Source organism: Equus quagga, chromosome 16, assembly GCF_021613505.1.
Source record: "Equus quagga isolate Etosha38 chromosome 16, UCLA_HA_Equagga_1.0, whole genome shotgun sequence".
Lineage (NCBI taxonomy): Eukaryota > Metazoa > Chordata > Mammalia > Perissodactyla > Equidae > Equus > Equus quagga.
In genome coordinates this window covers 79,768,366-79,792,982 of record NC_060282.1, presented here as the reverse complement: position 1 = coordinate 79,792,982, position 24,617 = coordinate 79,768,366, and the positions used below count along the sequence as shown (strand labels likewise).

General features: G+C 40.6%; 1 protein-coding gene across 1 annotated transcript in view; it reads right to left on the bottom strand.

Annotated features, from left to right (window-relative positions):
- The window catches only part of RALYL (RALY RNA binding protein like), a 611,999-nt gene that overhangs the window by 71,828 nt on the left and 515,554 nt on the right, over positions 1-24,617 (bottom strand). The window contains exon 4 of the mRNA XM_046641854.1: positions 4,767-4,799. Coding sequence (XP_046497810.1) covers positions 4,767-4,799 — 33 coding nt within the window. The remainder of the gene's footprint in view (positions 1-4,766; positions 4,800-24,617) is intronic.

Here is a 24,617-nt window from a genome sequence, read left to right as displayed (position 1 = left end):
AAAATCACTGAACAAAATATGGCGGTTACCAATTCTGTGCGGATCAGTTTCGAAGGCAGGGCTAGCTTTGCTGCCCTGGAGTGTTCGCTCCCTCTTGTTTGGACTCAATGGGAGAGGCCTAGCATATCTCAGGGAATGCGGGAGATCCAGGCTTGGCTGGACCGTGATCAGCTCACTCTTACAGCCAGTGTCTCAATAGGGATAAATACAATAATGTCGAGATTTTTTACCCTTGACATGTTTTCTAACGTCTCTCAGCCAAGCCTGTGAAATAGTATATTCTGAGCTATATCAATATAATTTTTAATTTATTTTCAGGTATTTAAATTATATGAATATGGTGGAAGAAGTCTGAAGAAATTTTTTACCCAGGCAATAATCATTCTTCTAATAAACCTACTCACGCAACAATTTATCAACTGAAAAATTGGTATAAATCAAAGTTTCAAATCCCAAAATACAACTGATTCATATTAAAAGTTTTTTTTTTAAAACGGTGAACTTCATGCTGAAGAGGTAAGAAGAAATAATTCACATGGCAATTTTCATTTGATGCCTTGAGTGTATTTTTCAAGGGGCTCAGTGTCTGCAAAGTGTCAACCGTCGCTTGTACTTGAAGAGAACTCATGCATCATCTTGATACGTCCTTTTACACGGTGAGTCTCACGTCAAATGAGCAGGAGCTTTGTTACTCCTTACCTGTATTTTTTATTAAAAAACAGTGAAAAGCTTTTTCAAGGCTGACTGATTTTAGACTAAGATTTATATTCTAGAATCTTAATTGAGTTGATCATTCGGTTCTTGTTCACTTTTCTAAATGCAAACTTGATGTCTGTTTTCTCCCAGCTTGTTTCCAAAATCAGAATCTATCTGATGCCACATAAAAGGAAGCATTTGCCAGGAGAGTTTTCTTAATTGCTCTAAATTGCAATGTTTTGAGGATGAGTAGAATACTGGCCATTTGGTACTCGTTTAGCACTCCAGCCTAAGCTCCATGCTAAAAAACAAGGTTGATTAACTGATAACTTTCACTATTAGATGGGAAAGAATTTTAATTTTTAAATCTGTTATTTAAATTATTTTATTATAGTAAAAATATATCTTATATTGTATACTTATAATAAATTTATATATGTAATACACTTATTACATATAAATAATACATTTAAATAAAATATAATTTAAAATATAAAACATTTTATTAATATCTAATAAAATTATTTATTAAATACTTAATTAGATTATTTAATAATCTAAACTTTAATATAATCCCCCCTTAGGTCTAGGACAACATCAGAATGAGCTTTGACACGCCTGAGCAGAGGCAGTGCTCCTCGTGCACATGGAGACTTCCTGGCACACCCTCTGGTTTCTTTGCATCTCTCCTGGTCTGCGATGGATGAACTCCAAGACAGTTCTGCACCTCCACCATATGCATCCAAAACAGCGAGATGATGGGAGGCTATATTTCTAAGACTTCTGAGGAGATTTCAGAGGCCATCAGTGTCTATAAGGACAACCTGTGTACGTGTGTAAGGAAAGGATGGGGGAGGATGCAAGTGTGATGTCCACAGTGGTTTCCAGGCCTGGCTGCTATCAGAATTGCCCAGAGGGCCTTGGGAAACACTCATCCATTGACCTACCCTGGGTGAACAGAATCAGACTCTGGGATGAGCCTTCTTGCCTCACTCTGGGCTAAAGTTTGTGTTTTATTTTTCCTAATAACATTATTGTATTAAACATCTACTAGTGCGTATGAAAGAAGTTCCTTTTATGTCAACATCTAGTTGAAGGTCTGAGATCTGAGATTTCACTTAACTTCCTTTCACAATTTCCCGATCTTTTTCTATAAGCAACTATTTCTTTGTGTTATAACTTTTGTTGACAATTTTTTTCATTGGTATATTCTGATTGAGTTTATGTTGTGGCATTTAAAACTTTTATTTCTTGGGGACCAGCCCTGTGGCCAGTGGTTAAATTCACACGCTCTGCTTCAGTGGTCCAGGGTTTCGCTGGTTAGGATCCTGGGCACAGACATTGCACCGCTTAACAGGCCATGTTGAAGCAGCTTCCCAGATGTCACAACTAAAAGGACCTACAACTAAAAAGTATAAAAAAAGAAGATTGGCAACAGTTGTTAGCTCAGGTGCCAATCTGTAAAAAAAAAAATTTTATTCCATAATTACTGTAGCACATTTATCAAAGGAGGAATTTTACTCCCTAATTTACATTAAGAAGAGATGTGAATTAAAAATTTATCAATATTTCTTCCCATTAAAAAACTTAAGTGACAATTTAGCGTTTATCATTAAAATATGAAACAGAATATCTGTACTCATCTTGTTTCACAGCTTATTCCATTCACAATTTTTATTCTTTTCTATTATAAAAAATTTTGGTTTCCACATGTAACTCAAATCATGGCCTGAAAAACAGAGCTTTATTCTCTGAACAATTTCAGAGCTCTCTGCTTGACTTTTTAGAGCATTTTACATGAATATACCTTCTAGAACTGTAATAATAGCTAAAATTTATGAGCAATTCCTACGTGCCAAGAACAGTGCTAAATGCTTGATCTAAATTATCCTATTTTTATCACCATTTCACAAATAAGGACCTGAAGATTGGGAGTTTAAGTAACTGCCTAAACTAATAGAGCTAGCTTGTAAATCTCGGAGCCTGTGAGGTTGAAAGCAACTTCTAGAAACAGACATTCACAAGTCCTTTAAGACACTAGCAGGCAATGGACTGAAGTGTGCAATATTTAGCACTGATTTATTCATTAATATAATTTTTTATTGAACACAGAATTAAAATTAATGTGAGTGAGGTGTGCAGGGTCCTAGAAAGACTCAGTATTACATAGTCACATGTCCACTGATACCTTAGACCATACCTCATGCATTTATTCCCTTTGGGAAGGGACTAAATTAAAAGTCACACATTTGAATAATGCTTCTTACAGTAAACTACCTGTTACCTAGTAAGTTCATATGTGTCTGTTACATTCGTTTATGATCCTATCCTCTTAAATGAACAGTCAGGAGAAAGACTCATACATACTTTTGGACAATCTTGTTTAAATCATTTTCTTGGAGGGGAATGGAGAAATTTAGCTGCAATTAAAATATCCAGTCAGCAGAACCATTTGGGTTGCATGATTCACCCCACTTTACTTTGAAGACATATCTAAGAAACAGCAGTATCTTCTCACTGTCATGCCACTTTTTCCATGTTGAGTATTTGTTGAGTTATATAGCATTCTTCTTGGAAAGTTTTTCTCAGGACTCTCATACTGAGTTCTAAACTCCTGATAAGTTTAAAACAAAGATTACTTAGGGTCAGCCCTGGTAAAACAGAGGTATAAAATAAAAATAAAAAAATAAAAAATGGATTCCATCTCATAGTAGTGGAGAGCACAGGAAAGGCTGGAGAGAAACTGCATTAAGTGAGGCGTGAGGAAAAGCTATTTCAGCCCCCTTGACTCGAGGGCAGCACACATCTGCATTCAGAATAAAAGATTTCTTCAGGCTTAAAGATTTTTAACAATAGCAGCTGATGATCAGTGAAGGAAAGAAGCGTGCTCTAATGATTTTTTGGACCGGATCAACTTGACCTTTCATTTTTCACAAAGTCTTCCAATAAACGCCATGTACTCCATTTTTCTCTCCCAGCATCCCTAACAATAATTTTGATTCTTGTGATTCAAATGGCTTTCTGAAATGCTTTTATGAGAAGTAGAAGGGGAGAGGGAACGATGTTTCTCAATGAGTGACAGAAAAATTCAAAGGCCGCAAAAAAAGTAATAAAAGAAAAGTGATGTGATCATTTAAAAATCTAATGCCAGTCCACGTTTCTGGTCATTAAACACGAATATAGTGGCTGCCGGTATGTGATTTTTTTTCTCATCAAATACAGCATGTTTTCTTCTAAGCTAGACATCACATCTTCCAACAGTTTTTGCTACTTTACAACATCAACCTTAATGTTGAACATGTGAAAGTCCCTTAATAAGACATTTTAATATATCAGCCAAAGGATTATTTGATAGATCGGTAAAAACAACTCTGCTGATTCTTGATTAGCTAAACGTTGAAAATAGTGCACATGTATTCTTGTCAATAATACGCTATTATTAGATTATGTGTGGTGACAGAATGAAACCATGAGAGGAGCCACTTGATCAGCTTTAAGGTTCCTCAGCTTTGTGTTCAGAGAAGCAGCCAGTGTGAGTGGAGTGGAGAAATAAAAGTGAAATGAGAGAAAAAGAGAAAAGGTGGCACAGATCTTGGAGATAGATGTAGAGAAAAGGGGGGAAGAAATACTGAGTAGAGTAGATTGAAAGGAAACAGTAGAAAAATGAGTAGACAGACCGGAAATAATGAAGCTGTGGGTCAGAGGAACTTTTAAAACCAATCTGAGCATATCTTTACATGACAAGAATATAGATAATCACTGTGTACCTTTTGGGCTTTTATAGAGGATATAGGATTTCATATATATTCATTAGCTGAATTTCTGAGGTCACAAAACCTAGGGAGCATTTTAGTTAAGTCTTTATAAACTGTAGATAGAAATATTGCTGAGGAAATGATGCATCCACTGATATGTTATGACCTTGAATATGCGGTTAAATGACTGAAAATACCATCTCATAGGATCTGGTTAATTTGAATTAAAAGTCAATTAGAAAATTGAAAAAAATTAAAAAAATAAAAATAAAGATAAAGAAAATTGAGATTTAAAATATTTAGACATACACTCACCCAACAGACAGGAAAGGTTCCTTTGATTCAAGTCTAGGAAAAAAATATGAAAAATTTATTTTAATATAACAATTTGCTGTGCATTTAAAAATGGCTTGCATATGAATCTGACAGAATTATTATACTTGTTTGGATGAAAATGCACAATTTAGCATCAGTAAAAAGCTATAAATAATATATGAAGAGCTACCCTAGACTGCCTCAAATGCTGGCTGGATTAATGCAGAGGCCAAATAGAATGAGAGAGACTTAGAATGGAAATGCAGCGTTTAAATGACACCTGAAGATAACAATATTGTTAGTCTAATTCCGATTTGCACTCTCTATATCTACTTCTTTTTTTTTTACAGTAATTTGTTTGTAGAAGTTTTGATACATCTATTTGCCATGGTTGAAGTAGTCGAGCGATTTATAACGTATTTGGTTACATATTGGCGTAATCATTTATTTCCAGTAAACATTCCATAATGGAGAGAGAAGCAGCATACCATTTGTGGTCATTTACTGCAAGCATCACTACATGGGGCAGGGGGCAGTCAGATCACACGTTAGGGTCCTCCTGCCTCCACAGTGTCTCTTAAAAACCAGGTGTTTTTGTCATCCTGACAGAGTAAAGGAGAACAGTAGTCCTGAGGTCTCTGGTTAGTTGTGGCATCTTGAGCAAGCCACTTCAGAAACCTCCTGGGGCCTACTTTTCCCATTATAAAATAGGCTAGGATTGCTTCCAGCTAATTTTCTGATTTCATAAATTAACTATACATTCTTAGAAAAAGGTAAATAAATCAGAAAAGGATCCACTTCTAAATATTTCCTAATTAATAAGTAAGACCAGCTGGTAGCTGTATACTGCCACTTTATTTTCATGTAAGTTTCTTAATATATGATTATGGGTTAAATGTAGGTAACTACTGAGAACATTTTGATCTCAATCCCGGTGTTTAAGATTTTTCAGAAGCTTTTATGTTTTAAAACATTTTATTTATATACAAATAGTTGTAGGGAAATGGCAGGAAATTTAATTCTGCAACACACACTTACTGAGCACCAGCTGATTACTTTTACATATTGAAGTGGACTGTCTCAGAATTAGGCCCAGAAAGTTTACTTTTATTTGAATTTAAACAATGAAAGCAATGATCTCTCTTCTCTATTTCATTCTACATCTACACAAAACAGCTTCTTAGAAATACGCCTCGGCCCAGGTGTGGGCAGAGCTGACAAGGGTCTCTGCCACGTGCCACGCTGCCTTGAGTGAACAATCTCAGCAGAAAGGGACTCTCAGGGAGCGGGCGCCCTAGCAATGTCTCTGAACAGGAGCAGGCAGGGAAGAAGCAGAGAAAACCCATAGCTGGTGTTAAGAGCTGGGCCTATATATTTATGTAAGCTTTTCCTTTTCTGAATTCCAATGCTATTTGCACCTCCATGTAAACTATTTCCCATATCATGTGTTTGTTCATACCATACATTTAAGACATGGTTAAGTAAACAGAGTTAAGAGAAAAAAAGTTAAAGATAAGTAATGAAATATGTTTGGATATGCTTGCTTTATAACACATGACCAGTGCCAGGTGATCAAAAGAAATTACCTTGAAGAAATGAGGGGGACTCTGTATAAGGTGACACAGGAGACGGTTTACCTATTTGGACCATCAACATCATCACGATATGACTTCTCCCTTATTTTCCATCTGATAACACTTGAAAATCAGATAACATGTGGGTATTATTGGGATCACTTCTCTCTCTATTTGCCAACAATTTCAGCCATCTGTCAGTGTGTGATTTGCGTGTATGAGATGCTGGCCTCCAGCCTCCCAGCTCCCATTTTCCACTGCCCATGCTGTCCTCCTTGCCTCTCACTGCTCGCGCTTCTTAGTGACACTGAATAATATAGTGAAAGAATTTCAAAACAATTAGTATCTGACTCTTCTCTTTTTCATCCTCCACATCTCAATTAGCAACATCCTGTCAAGTTTTCCCTTTTGTGACTTTCACATCCCCCTCTTCACCCTATTCCCAGCATAGTTCTCATTCCTTACCCCAGCCTGGCCCGGATCTCCAAATGTAAATTCTTGGTTCACAGTTGCTCCAACTTGACACCCTGGTGTGACACTAACCTTCCTTCAGCGCCTGCCACCCACACCATTTAAGGACTGCATCGTACTGCTTTCCTTCAGGGATCGTAAACAACACGGAGAAAAGCAAGAGCTACCACTTTTGCCTTTCCTGTGCAATTACTAAAATGCTGAGTTCAGAATGTGTCTGAAGTAGTATTTATTGATTGATTTTCGTTTTTTCCTGACGGTTTCAGACAAGCAGCTGTTGGATTGGAGCATACAGGTGCATATGTTGCCCCACTGACCCCAGTGGTTAATATGGTTAGTCTTACTAACTAGTTAGTTGTCTTCTTTGACTTTTACCACTTCACTCATCACTTCAACTATCTCCTTCCAAATGTTCAACATGAGACTTAAGAAGACCAAAGACTCAAAGAGAATCTGAAGTTTTCAAAATGACGTTGGACTGAGAGTTCTGACCGATGTTCGATAAACCAGGGGTTTGCAAACTCTTGCCTATGAGCCAAATCCTGCTCACTACCTGATTTGATACAGGCTAAGAAGGGTGTTTACATTTTTCAATGATTGGAAAAGATCAAAAGAAAAATGACATTTTGTGACACATGAAAATTGTATGAAATTCAAACTTCAGGGTTCCTAAATAACGTTTATTGGGACAGGGTCATGCTTATCCATTTACATACTGGTGAAGCTGCTTTTGTGCTATAGCAGCAAGCTGAGTAGTTGTAACAGCGATTGTATGTCCACGATCTTAAAATCTTTCTACGTGGCCTTTACAGATGAAAGTGTGTCACTGCAAGAAATATGATTCTATTGTTGGAAGGAAGTGGAAACAAACAGAATAGGCATTCTTTATTTTTATACATATCAAGATATTCTTCCAGACTTTGAAGTTCAGAATAATTTGAATTCCTTCTCTACACCACGAATTCAGTCTCTGGGCCCTGACCTCTGACAGATTAATTCCCCTAAAATGCTATTTTCATGTCACCACCTTTCTTGACAATTTCAATAACCTTAGGATGATGCCCAAACTTTTCAGCTTGTCATTTGAAAGCTCTTCACAAACATGCCTCGTGCCAGCTTTCCATGTTGTTTTTTATCACTTCTCTTATGAATCACTTTATTCTGGGAAACTTGTCTATTTATTGCCCAAACAAATCTGGGTTAACTTCGCTTTGGCGTCTTTAAGCATTCTATTTCTATACCAGAATACTGTTTTTTCCTTCCTTTCCCTATGCATGATCTATTTATCTTCTGAGTTTATCTTAACCTAACTCCTTCAAGAAGCCAATCCTGACACCTTCATTACAGGGACAGCCCTGTCTCTGAGCTTCTAATACTTATTATGTCCATCCCGAGTTAAAAGGCTAACTTACAGTTTCATTAAGACTGGTAAGAACGTTACACTTTCGTCTCTGCTTAGCAAAAAGCTCCTGACAGTTCTGAGTTAAGCCTTCTAATGGGCTCATGTGGGAGGTGCTTGCTGATGCTCTGTGAGCTGAGCAGAGAGGAAATATTATTGCTCAGTAGTCACTCTAAGCCACTGGAGATAAACCTAAGGACTGGGCTTCCTAAGCAGTGTTGGTAGTAAAGCCGAGCAGGACATCTTGGTGGGAAGCCACCACTAGGCAAGCCTACCTCATGTCTCATCCCCAGAATGAGGATGCACTGCAGAGGAAGGTGACAAATGACTCCTGATGAGCGACCCTCTGCTTTGTAACCAACTGCTCAGTCGTAGTTCATTACATGGAGTCAACTTCCATAGCTTTCAGGTGATTGAGAGATTCTCACGTTTTTCTCACTAATTATACAGAAAACATCATAGCCAACTCAAGGGGCTGCTGTGAAGACTATGAGAATATGTCTTCAGAGCGACTAGCACAGCTCCTGGCACAGAGTGGACCTGACGGCCGTGACTATGCCAAAGACAGGTTGTAACTCTGTGGTGGAAAGTGCTTGAGCGTGTGAAAAGCTCACTTTTCTCATTTTAGTCCTGAAAAGTGAAAAAAAATGCAAAAGAAGAAAACCAGCAGGAGAAACATCCTTTTAGAAAAGATGGTTTATCAGTTTAATTCTTAGATACAGATGATTACAATGTGATATGCCCAGAGAGAACTTCTCTGAGTTTTTAAAAAGGTAATTGTTTTGAAAAGAAAAGGATTGATTTTTATCTTCTCTAAGATTTACTTTTAAAATGAAATAAGTAGTGAATTTAATAATACTTCATCCAGGACTCACTAGAATTAGGCGTAGAATAAGATAAACCATAGCCTTCAGAAAAATAAGGCACAGTAGAGAGATAAAATAGAATGCGAAATGAAGATCAATATTTGAGGCTAAAGGATTTATAATACTTCTTATTTAACAACAAAAAAAAGCTAAGCTGTATTTACTAAGGGCCAGGCATTATTCAAAATGCCTTATAAATACTAATTTACTTAAACATCATGATATCTCATTTTACAGATGAGGAGTCTGATACCCAAAGATGCTAAGTATATTGCCAAAGGTCACATAGCTAATAAGTGGTTGAGCTAAGATTTGAATTTAGGCATTCTAGCTCCAAAGTTCATGAGTTCCTGTCTCACACGCTATGTTGCCTCTCATCAATTTACTTTGTTTGTTTGTTTTGTTTTGCTTATATGTGCCTTATGGTGCTGTCACATTTTCTCTCTACTTTCTGTGCTCTACTGAGAAATGGCATTGGGTTTCAGATGTAGTCAACATGCTGGATATTCCCAAACTTAGGTCTCGAGCATCACTCTGTTTACGACTCACAGCTCTAGCTGCCCATCACATCTCCAACTGCAAGTGCCTTTAACTTAACACGTTTCGAACTAAAATTGTCTTCCTGCCTCATTCTGCTCTTCCTTCTTTATCACGAACTCTGTGGTATAAACAGCTACTCAGGTGCCCCAACTAGAAAGACACAATCTGTCTCATTAACTCTTTTCCAAGAGCCCTCACTTTCAGTAGATCCTCCTAATTCTGTTGCTTCTGTTGCCAAAAGCCTCTTCACTCTGTTCTCCCTTTCAGTTCTCATCATCACAGTTCAAGTGGTCATCAACTTTTACGTGGGTTGTTAGAATAATCTCCTAAGGGCACTCCTTCTTTAGGATTTATTTGGAAAAGCCATATCTACTAGCAGAACCATCTTTCTAGGATACAGGTACGATCACGTACTTCCCCTCATTACAAATCTCCGAGTGCTTCTAGGACGCATTTTCTTATAAGTCACCAGAGCTTGGTCAGGAGTGCTTCCTAACTGTTGTCACAGCACCCTGTAACACTTAATCATGGCGTATTAAAAATCACCAGTGTATTTTCCAAGCTCGATATTCAGACTGCACAGTCCTTGAAGGCAGGAGCTCGCCGTATTTCAAGTACCTAGATTCATGCCTTCTTCATAAGAGGCTCTCAGCAATGATTTCATCAGATGAACTCTCCCTGCCTTACTCCCCCACCCCTACTTTCACTTTTCAACTAAGAGCAAAGTCCAAACCCTTTAATATAACTAAAGGGTCATTCACAGCCTGGTTCTAGCGTCCCTTCCCAACTCTTCTACCACTTCAGCCTACAGATTCGATGCTCCAGCCAAACTGAGCCAACTGCTCACTGTCTGGGTGGCATCTTCCTTTCTTATATCCCTGTGTTTTGGTGTATATTATGTTTTTTGCAGAAATGACTTCAACCACCTTGTTTTTGTCAGACTAGTGGTTTTTTAGGAATCCAAAGTGCCGTATAAGTATGCTCCCCTACTATATTTATAGGATTTTGTAGTTAAAACTGCTGAAGAGCAACACTGTTTACTACCACCTGATTGATTGTCGGTAGCAATGCCAACCCAGGCCCCCACCTACATTTAAGATGGATGTGCCAAACCCAGGCCCCCACCTACATTTAAGATGGATGTACCTTAACCAAAGGGTTAAGGATGCAGGTTCTAAAATCAGACTGCCTGAGTCTAGTCCTGTCTCCACCACCTTCTGGCTGTGTGGCCTTGGAAAAGCGAGGCACTCTTCTTTGTGTCTCAATGATCTCATCTGCAAAATGGAGGCAATCATAGACCTAACTCACCGGGCTATTGTGAGAATTAGAAAAATAAATAACTGAATGTGTTAGATATCTAAATTAATTAGATGAGTGAATAAATGTATAGATAAGTAAATGCTTAATAAATGTTAGCCACCATCATTATTATCATGCTTTATCCATGAGTCCTCTGATCCTTGGCTTCACGGCCAGTTAGATCCAGAGAGTCCAGCGTGGGGAATATGTTGATGTAGCAGTCACATATTAATGAACCATGTTGGGATGTGCTGATGAAGACACGCAGAAGGCGACAGATGAACACGTGGGTCTGGAACTCAGGCAAGACACCCAGGCTGGAAACAAAGAGTTAGGAGTCACGTCGTCAGTGCAGAGTTGGGCTATGCCATCAAAGGAGAGAATGAGGGTACCCAGAAAGAGTGTGTGGAATGGGAAGAAGAGGGTTGAGGAGAGGCATGTGGGATCACTGTCAGGCCTCTAAGTGTGTAGATGCCAGGTCAGAAGGGGCAGGAGAACCATTTAGCTATTTGTATTAACCCGTAACTGGCATGCACCCAGCACAGAGCAGCTGCCCCCCAAATGTGGGCCGGGTGAGCAATTCTGCGTCTGGATCTGCGTCGCCGGCCTTCAATGTGTTCTGTTAAGATGGAAGTAAATAAAGCAAAGAAGATTTCTCTCTGGAAGTAGCTTGTGTGTGAATAACCTAAGCTAGAAAGGGGGCGAAATGAAGGAGGATTACATTCTAAGATATGGAACAGAGTTAATTTTCCAGGCCAAAACCAGTGTTGAGATGTAGTGATGCTTTAAATCTAGTTTGTCAACCCATGAATGAATGAATTAATCCATTAAAGCGATGGAGGACCTTTTTTTACTGCTTACTTCATTTTATCAAAAAGGACTGATCATCTGCATTTCAAATAGAGTTTTAAAGACGAACATGGGTGCAAACATTTTCTGTAGAGAAGAGCAGTGTGGCTGATTCCTACTGCCCCACCCCTCTCTCCACAAACCCTGAGAACGTCTAATAACGATCACCACAGCCAGAGCTTACTGTGAGCCAGACGCTGTGCCAGGTCTGCTCATACATGTAATTTTGACAACAGCAGATGAGAAAACTAAAGTTCAGAAAGATCAAGTAATTTGCTCGAAGTCACACAGCATAGTGATGGAGTCTGAATTTAATCACAGGCCTGACTCCAAAGTCTATACTCTTAGCCTCTGCATTATGCTCTAAGAAAGGGGAAAGAACACAATAAACGCTACACTGGCTGGACCTCTGCTCTATCTGGCCTCACGTGGGACATGATGGTGGGCCAGGTCATTGTGAGTCAACTATTAGCTAACGGATTGCTCCGTATTTATGAAATAATATGATACGTTATTTTTAAAATAGCTTAATAACCTTCTTAAGGATTATAGGAATCTTATTTTGATATTTAAAATTGTCTACCTTTCATTCTTAACCATTTGTAATATAAACACATCTGCATGACATTTCCATCACTCCAAGGCTTTCCGATTTAAACAGGCTTTTTTTCAAGGTAAATGTCTAAATGTGAGCCAAAGATGGCGATTTTCATCAAAGATAAGTACTTGTCATGTGATTCCTAGATGTCTCCCTTTACTGAACATTTTGCACATTAAAAAAAACACAATTCTGTCAGTATTCTTAAAAATTCATTTGTTGCCAAAAGATTAAACAAACAAACAAGAGCCTTCTTTATGTAACAGGGACAGGATATTCACAGGTAACTGAAGGTGAGTTTCGTGACCTCCAGAGAAAATCAGAATCTGTCTGTGGAACTTATTCTCTTGGCTATTCTCTTCTCTTCACCTTGAGAGGAAAAACAAAAGCAAAAGCATCGCAGACTCCTGCGCCAGCCGACCAGGGACTAAACGCCTAGGGGACGCACCCTTGGAGCTCCCGCTGTGGCAACAAGAGGCTGGTTAGGAAGAAGGAGCTTTCTTTGTGCACAGCTGGGGAGAAGTGCTGGTCTGCACAGGCAGCGACCTCCCCACCTCCATCTGCCAGAAGAAGTCTGAGCAGGACTTGTCAGCCAGCATCCTTGGTAGAACAAGACTCCGAGATACCGTTGTCCACTGACCATGAACAGGCACTCGCAGTGCATTCTTGTGCCAAGCCGAGCCCTTTCCACGTGTGGCTACTGACAAGGGTGTAGTGTTATGATGGATGCATGAGGATGCTCCCAAGTGTAGCCTTTTGTGATGTCTTGTCAACAACATTGAGAAATTTGTGGCAAAGCAGAGTTTGGGCTGAGACTGTGATCGGATAGCCTGACGTGGCTAAGAGTGGGAATAATCACTTCCTTAAAAGCTTGTATGCGGGGCTGGCCCCGTGGCCGAGTGGTTAAGTTCGCGCTCTCCGCTGCAGGCGGCCCAGTGTTTCGTTGGTTCGAATCCTGGGCGCGGACATGGCACTGCTCATCTAAACCACGCTGAGGCAGCGTCCCACATGCAACAACTAGAAGGACCCACAACAAAAAAAGAATATACAACTATGTACTGGGGGGCTTTGGGGAGAAAACAGAAAAAAATAAAATCGTAAAAAAAAAAAGCTTGTATGCTCTAAAGCTGAGAGGTCAAATAAGTTTTAATTTTCATGTCAAGTCTGACTAATTGATGGTGACTGCCGGGAACAACGTGTTGACAGGAATTCTAAAACCTCCCCAGGCTTCAGGGTGTGACGGGCTGTAATTAACCTACATCTGCCACAGAGATAGGAAAGGAAAGGAGAAGAAGAATGTCCAAATGTGTATTTACCAACTCCGTGCTAGCAGAAGGTGCAGAAATTTGCTCAAACTTACAAAAGGAATAAAGAGGTATAAAGTCTGCAGCAGACCCCGGATTCCTAGACACGCAGTCCATATGCCAACATGGACAAATAAGAACGCATTCTTAAGGTCTCATTTATGATAATAGCCAAGATTTTGAATTTGACATGCTATTCTAAGCATTTTAGCACATTGAACTCTTAAAACCCCCCTGTGAAGGTGGTGCCATTGTCGTCTCTATTTTATACATAGGAAACTGAGACAGAGGGAGAGTGAGTAATTTTCCCAATATCTTAAAGCTAGAAAGTCATCCAGCAGGATGATAACTCAGGCAGTGTGATTAAGACTTGCAGTTCTTAATATTGTAGCATATTTGTACCATTTTTCCTGTATGTTATTTGCTGGCCATTAAAAGAGCATCAAATTCTCCTCCAAGCTGAGGAAAGTCAGGCTCCTTCCCTCCGATGGCGGCATCTGCCTACAACAGGTTCCATCTCTCTGGAAAAATAGAGCTTCCCCTCTATTTCCTGTGATACTTTTCCAAGGGCTTTCGTGGCCAGTGAAATCTCTGCTAAAGGCTCTCAGCAGGCCCCTTGGTGAGTTCCACTTGCAGTTACCACCATCCATGCTCCTAACTCCAGGGACAGACTAATGAATGGCCGTGGCATCAACCGGCAATCTCCGGCAGCTTTGACACTCAGTCATGACTGTCACCACATTGGAAATTGAGGCTCAGGGCTCAGCTCCCTCTGACAGGCTGTAACGTCCTTTCATAAATCTACTGGGAGGATTGAAATACAGCAGGTGGAATGCAGGTCAAGTATAAAGAAGAACCTCCTGGCAAGAGAGATCGTTAACCATTGGCAGATCCTCCTGGGAGACCTGCAACTCTTTTTCTAACAGCCCCGGGGGTAGGGCTGAGGGCAGATTTGGCCAATATCTGGCTAGGGCAGAGTATAGGCTCTCCCCCTGGCTCCACTATGATTCCAGAATGAACCTCATCACACCCCACACTGGAAGGGAGTGCACACAACTCTGTGGATCTTTCCATTAAAATAAGAAAAATGATCTTCTGAAAAGAGTTTCTTACTAACTCAATTATTTTCTGGTTGGAAGATTTGCCATCTCAGTTCCAAACCCATGTAGTAAAAGGAAGCAAATTCAAGAAAAACTGGCAAGGGGCTGCTCGGCTGTCTCTTTCAATTGTCTTATTTAGCTATTTGCTAATAGCTGTTAAATCCTACAGGGAACCAGCACCTGCCAAGAGCACAGCCCGGGAAGCAGGGACTCGCTCACAGCGTTATCTAGTTTCATGTCTCAATCCGCCTGCTCTTTGCAGAATGCTGATGTCATTTATGTCTGTTTCCCCTCCATTTTAAATAAAGATATCAGAGCCAATACAATTCTGTGCCATCTTTTGATTGCCAGTCAAAATAAGTTGTGCAGACTGTGAATGGTGCTAAGTGACATAATACATGTATGCACAGGGCCAGCCCGAGCAGGTTGAGATGAGCAGTTGACTTTTTTTTTTAAAGATTGGCACCTGAGCTAACATCTGTTGCCAATCTTCTTTTTTTTTCTTCTTCTTCTCCCCAAAGCCCCCAGTTCATAGTTGTATGTTCTAGTTGCAGGTCCTTCTAGTTGCGCTATGTGGGACGCTCGCTGCCTCAGCGTGGCCTGATGAGCGGCGCCACGTCGGTAGGCTGCCGGAGCAGAGCATGCAAACTTAAACCACTCCGCCACGGGGCTGGCCGCCAGCAGTCGCCTTTTGTCCTCCCACGCCTCCCTCAGCCCCTGCCTCCCGTCCACACTCTTCGCCTGTGCCCCACATTCTCATACCGCTCCAGGTCCCAGGGGCAACCTCACCCTCTCCTCCACCTTCTCTTAGTAAAACACTTGAAACCCCTTCGGCCTAAGTCGTAGCGGACGTCTACAATGCTGGAGAACAAGTCACTTTTGCATACGTTTTGCCTAACTGTGTTTCTGCCCTCTTCCCAGTGGCAAACTTCTCTGGCAGATTAATCTCCTGCCTGAGTTCCTGTCTTGGTAACCTCAGCCCCTCTCAGATTCAGCCCCCCAACCACCCCCTGCTCCCTGTTATTTGAAAAAGTTAAACCCTGGCACTTAACGTTAATTCAATGACCTTAACTGCCACATGTTGACAAAACTGTGTGACGCCAATCATTTGCCTGGATTGCTCACTCTCCCCTCCTCCCAGATTGTGTTGAAAGCTCCACCTGACTGGCACAGCTGCATTTGGCTTCTAGTCAGTGTCCCTCCAGCCCTGCAGCTATCGCTATTTTATGAGCGTGGGCGTCTAATTCCAGGGCCCAACCCCTCCTGGGCTGCTCCCTGAGTTAACCGCAGGATTGAGCCATGACCCCAAACCTGATGGATACATTGTTGTTGAAATCTCCAACAGCCTCCACAAGGCTGAGTCCAAGGGTGAATTATTAGTTAACGTGAGCTTTGCAGAGCACTTGACCAATTACTTACTTCTTCCTGAAAACATTTTCTTTACTGGGTTTCATACCAGCCAGCCCCAGCAGAGGCACCTTACTAGTTGTTTCTTTTGAATCACCTTTGCTAGTTCCCGACTTTGAATATTAGTGTGTTCCAGAGCTCAGTCCTTGGAATTCCTCTCTTTTCCATCTTTCCTTATTCCTTTGGTGTTTGTTCTCATCCAGTCTCGTGGCTTCAAGTACCATCTACATACTGATGACTGACAAATGTGCACATGCAGTCCACACCCCTCGCTGAACTCCAGATTGGGTATTCAACCATCTACTTGACATCTTCACTCAGATGTCTAATAGATAGCTAAATTTTAGCATGTCTACAAACTAAACTCCTAATTTCTACCACCCACCTTGACCTACTCCCACCTCTGCCATGAGTATTCCTCATCTCACTTTATTGCAACTTCGTATGTCCAGATGCTCAGTCCAAAAACCTTGGAGACATCTATGGTAGATAGATGGCCATCAGCAATTCCTTCCCTCCACCCAGCAAGAGCTGGAGTCTACGTCCTCTCAGCTTATATATGGACTGGCCTTATGACTTGCTTTCATGAACAGAATGTGGCAGATGTGACACAGAGGTGGAACTTTCAACCTGGATTTTATGAGGACAGGCAGCTGCTTCCCTCTTCTTGAACTCAGTCACTATGTAAAACTCTGATCCCTTTGAGACCACTGTGCTGTGAGAAAGTCTAAGCTAACCACATGAAGGGACCATGCGGAGGAAGATGCTCAGCCATCACAGCTGCTCCAGCCGGCCCCAACTGAGGAACCAGAAATGTAAGTGCAGAAGCCACCTTGGATGCCACATAGAGCAGAACCACTCAGCTGAACCCAGCCGAGATTACAGAATATGCAAATAAGGACTTTTTAAACCAGTAAATTTTATTGAGCAGTAGATACTAATATCCTTGACTCTGTTCTTTCTCTCACAGTTCACATTCAATCTGTCGGTAAGTTTGTTGGCTCTGCTTTCAAAATATATCCATAACATAACCACTTCTTCCATCTCAGCTGCTACCACATTATCTGAGTCACCATCACCGCCTGCCTGTTTTCCCAGGTTCCTCCCTCGTTCTTTCAGAACCTATTCTCAACATAAAGCTAAAATGACCTTTCAAAATGTATGTCCTTTGCTTAAAACCTTCCAAAAGCTCTCCATTTCGCTCAGAGTAAAAGCCAAAGAATTTCAACAGTCTATATGGCTTTACGTGATTTGGTGGCCCCATGATCTCTCTCCCATTATCCTCTCACCTCCTCCATTTGACTTGCTCCAGAAACACAGGCCTTGCTTTTTCTTAAACATGTGGATACACTTCTACTTTACGCCCTGTATGCTGGCAGTCCCTCTGTTCAGAATGCTTTTCCCCCAGGTGGAACCTTACCTGCTCAGTACCTCTTCACATCGGGGCTCAGGCACCACCTTCTCGGCCAGGTCTTCACACATTGCCCTATTCAAAATGGCAGCACTTCCCTTCCCATTCCTTATCCCTCTCTCCTTGCTTTCCGTTTTCTATAACGCCTCCTACCTTCTAACTTATGGTTAATTCAATTGCTCATTTTTGTTGATTAGCATTTACCTCACACTCAAAGGCAAGGTCAGGGATTTTTGTCCATTTTGTTGACTTATGTATCCTTAGGGCCCTAAACAGAGTCCAGTAGGTGCTTAATAATTACTTGATGGGTGACTAGATGAGTCACCAGTCACTAGATGGATGACTCCGTTTTTCCTTCTCCCCCACTAGAGCTACTGAGAGTCTCTAATATAGGCTGAATTTGGTCAATCCCTGATCGGGCTCTGTTAGTAGAGGCTTAGAGATAAGTCATTCCTCCAGGCTGGAGATCACGTGGTCCATTCCAATTGGCTGGGATCACAAATTCCTCTCCACGTCGCCATTATTCCACGGCAGACTCAGAGGGATGACCCCATGTGAAATACTGATTTTGTCCTTCACTCTTCTGTCTACCAAATTGAGTTGTCTCTAAAATTTGGTTTCTTTCCTGGCTTTTAATAAGTTCTAATGGCTGCCATCCCAAGGTCCCTCATGGAGATCAGATCAATGGAGTGCCCAGCTGCCTTTCCAGCCTTTTTCAGTCAATATCCCAGGACTGGAGCTTTGTTCTGGATCTGGGTCTATGGCCAAGGACCTGTGGCTCATTGCCTGGCCCCTGGAAGGCACTCTCTCCGGCCAGGCTGAGCACAGACTGTCGGTCTAACAACAGTCTGCCCACGTTTGGCTTCAGCCACACAGAAGGCTGCTCTTTCTTGCTTTTCATTTCTTCAGGTTAACATTTTTAAAAATACGTTTGATTTCTCAGTTAAAATGGATGCCTGATATTACTTACGTCTTTCATAATATCTTTATTTTTTTCATGCCATGTGTTTCAACGTTTTTTACCCTCAATTTAATTCATATTTTCAAATACTGGTCACACCATGTTTCTTTTCTGAACCCTCTAAACATTGAGATTTGCTATATTGAGGTTAGGCAACAGAGAGTAAAAACAAAAAGAGAGCGAGAGAAAGACAATCTTCAGCAAATCTGGAAATTAGAAGTTACAATTGTACTTAAATTCTAGAATCCTCACAATTTCACAATAATGTCTTCAGCCTGATGTTGTGGATAGTTTCAGTAAGAATAGGACTTAAAGTGCCCGTAACAGTTGCTAAGCAACTCAAAATGCTATTTCACACATGATTATCTGTATTCTGTGGGTCATCCTCTGTTTCCTTTCTAAACTCAGCTATTGGTTGGTGCATCATTCTCATAAAAAGTGCATTCTGATCCATTTACTGTACTCAGGCTCATCACCATCAGCTGTCCTGCCTTCATGGATTCTCTCTGTGAAGAGTCAGGAACACAGACCCTATGCCCCATCTTGTTGCCATGCCTCTCCCCACCCCCAACCCACCATCCCTCCAACCCCCCCTCCTAACCTGGGCCTTATTTAAATGATTCTGCTTCTATTGGTAGCTCACTACACTATGTCCTTTTAAAGCAGCAGCCACAGCAGCAAAGCCGGCTGAAGAGCAACTTTAAACACAAAGAGAGACCATTATTGTCAGGCAGGCGCCACTGTCTTAGCGCTGGCTCACTATCCTGTAGTCAGAACTGCCATCACCATGCATTCCTGATTACTTATTTCATCGTACTACTTAAGGGCTCATAAATTTTGATTTTTCCAGTTTTGAAGATTCGATGACTTAGCTGATTTTGCCCTGCACCCGGCTCCCTCCACCCACCCTGCATGCTGAGCTCCTAATCCTGATGTGGCCTTGACTGACAGACAGGTGGCTCCTTAGCCCTGGCAGGGGAACTGCCTCTGCGCATGGGGCTGTCGGCCTGTGCTGAACTGTATGACTGATGTTAATGAAGTTGCCCTTTTAGAAAATTAACTTTTCTAATAACCATGGTGACTAAAGGAGTCTAGTTCTAAAGATGAAGGCCTGTATCGGTTTAACTGATTTTGTACCACACCAGGGACAAAGAGTCCAGTGCTTTTTTTTTTAAAGGTATGCTTTTTTGGTGAGGAAGATTGGCCCTGAGCTAACATCTGTTGCCAATCTTCCTCTTTTTTTTTCTCTCCAAAGCCCCAGTACATGCTTGTACATCCTAGCTGTAAATCCTTCTAGTTCTTCTATGTGGGATGCCACCACAGCATGGCTTGATGAGTCGTGTGTGGTCAGTGCCCAGGATCTGAACTGGTGAAACCCAGGCTGCAGAATCGGATGTGCAAACTTAATCACTATGTCATCAGGCCGGCCCTCTGCATGAGTGCTTTTGTGTGATGCTTATTATCTACCACTGTAAAAATCTGGTTTTTAATTATCTCACTCTCCTTTTTTTTTGGTTATAAAATTCTCATTAAAGAAAATTTGCATTAGGTGTTAAAGTTACAAGAAAAATATCATCCATGTTCTTACTGTCCAAAGATGATTACAACTAATATTTTATTCTCCATATTTTTCTCTGCATATGTTTGTTTCATTTGTTAAATAGTTTTGGCTGTCTGTTTATATAACATATGCTGTTAATATGCAGGCATACCTCGGAGACATTATGGGCTCAGTTCTAGACCACTGCAATAAAGCAAATTTCGCCATAAAGTGATTCACGTGAATTTTTTGGTTTCCCAGCACACATAAAAGTTATGTCTACACTATACTGTAGTGTATTAAGTGTACAACAGCATTATGTCTAAAAAAATGTATTTACCTTAATTAAAAAATACTTCATTGCTAAAAAATGCTAAGCATCATCTGAGCCTTCAGCGAGTCGTAATCATTTTCCTGGTGGAGGGTCTTGTGAAAAAACGCAATTATCTGCAAAGCACAATAAAATGAATTGCAATAAAACAAGGTATGCCTGTAATTAGATGCTGTTATATATGCTGCTTATATAATTTTGCCTTTCTTCTCTAGTCAAATCTTAAATCTTTTCCCATGTCATTATGAACACTTGGTGAATATTCCATCTAATGGCTGTGCCATGTCCATTACTGCATAATAATTTGTTTGGATAAGATTACCCAATATTATAAATAAAAATGCAAAGAACACCTTGGGAATAATTTAATTTAATTTTTTTACATTTTAAAAATATTTAGGATTATTTTCTTAGATATATGTCTAGAAATAGAATTACTTAGTCAAAAGATACGAATATTTTAAGATACTGGGTAGATTTTGAAGGAAAATAGGAATAAACTTGTTAATGAAGCACCTATGCCTTACTTGAGTCTCTGGATTAGAAAGTAAATAGCAGCATCTCAAAATGTTAGAAATGGGCATAAACTAAGAAATGGTTTATCTTAACTCCTTCATGTTATTATGAGAGAACTGGGCTAGTTGGCTGGACCCATAGCAGCAGGTACAGGAGGTGGGTGCCGGTTTTGGGACTTCAATCCCGTGTTCCTTCTAATGGCCACTGACATCTTTCAGGACTCAGTGATCCTGACGCATAAGAGGAGATTTTGCCAGACAGAAGATATTTCAGACAAATATTAAAGGGCAAACTATGTAGCGTCTCAGTTTCGTTTGCAATGTAATATGCTGAGCTCACGACAAGCCCCTTCTCTCTCGATTCCACCTTACAGTAAATATAGATGAATTATATGTCGGAAGATCCCTTAGTACTCTGAGTAGTCTGAAATTTAACAATACCAATAAGGATGAATTATCAATCATGTTATCATTCCACTAGAGAGAAATTTTGAAAGTCTGAGTTCACTAATTTCCCAAAGAACTAATTTTCATGAGAACCATTCATCATACATGGCTGATTGATGACCGAGTAAGACTGTGTTCCCCTTCTTGCCCTCATTTGTCTAGACATTGAAAAAGGAGGCATTTCTAGCTTCCCTTTTGGTACTTATAACTCAACCAGAAGCACTAGTCTTGCAAAGACACCAAAGAGTTTATGTAATTTTTGCAAGAAAATTGTGGACTAGTTTCTAATTAATGCATTTAAAGCCAACCAAAGCTCACAAACTTACAAACTTCACTTTTTTTACCATGCAAAACTTGCTCATAGTTAAAACTTCAAAAATCTTTCTATAACGCAACATTTTCTATTAGCTTATAATTTTAAAGTATTTTTGAATGTTAATTGACCAGGAGAAAATATATTTTTATAAAGATAAGAGAATCAGTTAATTTTATAAAATAGTTACATGTGGTTAAAAAAATCATTCACAAGGTAAAGGGAGACAAGATGACAGAGGAAAACGAGCTGTTTGGTTTCTCATTAATCCAATCATGTCTATCTGTATTATAAATACTCATTTCCTCTTTTCTCCTCTCCTCATTTCGTATGGGCTCAGACATTCTTCTACAACGTGGCATTTTTCTTATTACTGGTTTTTTTCCAGTTAGAAGATAAGCAGTCAGTCTGGCCACAAAGCATCCTTGTCTGTGTGATGGGAACATTATGGGAGAAGCCCAGTGCTTCAGAGGAGCCATCAGTGAGGGGTACACAGCCATAGCCTCTGGGGAAGGGGCGTTATTACAGGAACTGTCCATCTATTTCATATGAGCCCGTCCTTAAATATCACTGTCGATTGTACTTTTAAATAAATTGAGACAAAAACCTACAAACTTAAAACTTAATACTCCCTCCTGAAAATAAGGGAAGAGATTTCCCGCTCCTCCTTTTTCTATTTTAGAAAATTTGTCATTGTAAGGACTCTCTTCTCTTTCTGAAATGCATCTAAATCCTTTCGAAGGCTACATAAACCTTTATGGCCTAGGCAAGCCTTTTCTCTAGGACCAGGGCGCCATCTCTTTGAAATGTAAGCACCAAGGGAAGTAGCAGCCCCATCTCCCAGTGTCTGTGGGAGGGTAGGAGGCTAACCTACGTGTTCCAAGTGCAAGAAGTGTTTTTGTTTTCTTACAGCATACCTTTGAAAGGCCAATATTTGACCCATCAAGAACATTCAATTAGCCTAATCTTTGAGGGTTCATTTTTTTTTTTTTTAGCAGGTAAAGATTCACCCTGAGGTAACATCTGTTGCCAATCTTCCTCTTTTTTTTTCTCCCCACAGCCCCAGTGGATGGTTGTATATCCTAGTGGTAAGTCCTTCTAGTTCTTCTGTGTGAGCCGCTGCCACAGCATGGCAACTGATAGACAGGTGGTGTGGTTCTGTGATGGGGAAATGAACCCAGGCTGCTGAAGTGCAGCACACTGAGCTTTAACCATTAGGCCATCAGGGCTGGCTCAAGATATGAAAAGTTTAATATTCTTTTGGATAAAACCAACTTTCAGTTAGTTGACATAGATGGTCACCCCACTTAAGGTGAATTTATGATGAACTACGCATGGGAAAGGGTCCTGTCAGATCCTCCTTCTTGAGGACTCGTTACTGTTTATCCTGAGAACATATACAGAATGGGTTATATCTGCTTCATTATTTAAAGGGTGAGATTTATTTCTGCCTTTGCGATTTCTTAGTAGATCAGCTATGATGCACATCACACTCTGGGTTAATATTTATTTTAAAAAGTGCTTTCTTTGTCTACTACCTTTGTGGAGAGAACTTCTGGGTTGGGAGAAGATTTGGTCTTTAGTTGTATTAACAGTGTAAAGAAAGGGTACCACTCCCACACTGAAGAATTTTTAGTCTTTAATTTGATTTGTCTAGAAACAAGACTTTAGACACATTTCAATTTCTTTCATCCTCCTGTCCATGTAGCCTTGTGGAATGCGGAACATCCTGGAATTTTGAACTTAATGTGTGGATTGAGAAGACAGAGGGACAAGAGCCCTTGAGGGGCAAAAGGGAATGACTTAACTCTTCTTACAACCAACTTATAAATATATCTTAGGTTGCAAGCTCAAGGTCCTAAATTCTTTACCTGGGGTTGAGGGCTGTCCTAAAATAACAGGTCACTGGATCTAAGGATAATGATCAGAAAAACCAAAATAATGAAATCAGCAGTGACAGTGAAGACACTCCACCTTGCGAGCATGCAAGAGCATTGTCCTTTGGGAGATAAAATCTGGAAAGCACCTTCCTCCCAGGCAGGGAGCACGCAGGCAACGACCCAGCAATATGAGACTCCCACCACCCTCCTGCGCTCCGGTGGGGACCAGCAGTGTTAGTGTCAGTGTTCTAACTTGAATACCCCATCATGCAAAGCACGAAGTAAGAAACAAAGAGCACAGAGCACAAAAGGCCATCACACTGGAGTCCTGCTGTTGAGGAGGCCTTGGTCCAACAGAAAACCCCATGTTCACAACTGAAAGAAAGCAACTATTTCATGAGAGGCTGCAGTGCTGAAGTACAGGAAAAGTACCAGCTACAAGAAAAGATCTGCATGTCTTCATTTGTACCCGGCAACAGTGAGGATGGGGTAAAATTTCAGCCCCTTCTATCCCAGGCTAGGTTGACCACTGCTTTCCCGTTTCTCCCCACCCCAGAGGAGGGGTATCAAGTAACAGATCAAGAGGCCCCTATGTGAAAGGCTATAAATGTCCCAGCAGGGTGTTTTTCTTCCAGTCCTTGGGGCTGGGTAGACAAGCCAACCAAGGGGTCAGGCCATCTTGCTTTCTGTCTCCTCTCAGAATGCAGCCGTGTGGGGAATTTAAATCCGGCTGCTATGCAGATCTAGACATCTTGGAACATCACTCTTTTTTGAGTTTTGTGCAGTTTGTCACAAGATAGTAAACTGCCTTGGGAGAAGCAGAAAGGAAGACTCTGTGGCTTGTTCTACTGCTATTTATCCTTGGCTTTTACTAAGAAACTTCATAAGAAAATTCCATTAGTTTAAAAATATTGTGTGTGTGTGTGTGTGTGTGTGTGTGTGTGTTGTATAACTTCTACTGAGGGTAGTATCTATTGTGCTGTTTAGATGATTGCACATGCAATAAGTTTCTCTCAGAAGAGAGAGTTAAGGAAAAAAAAATAGTT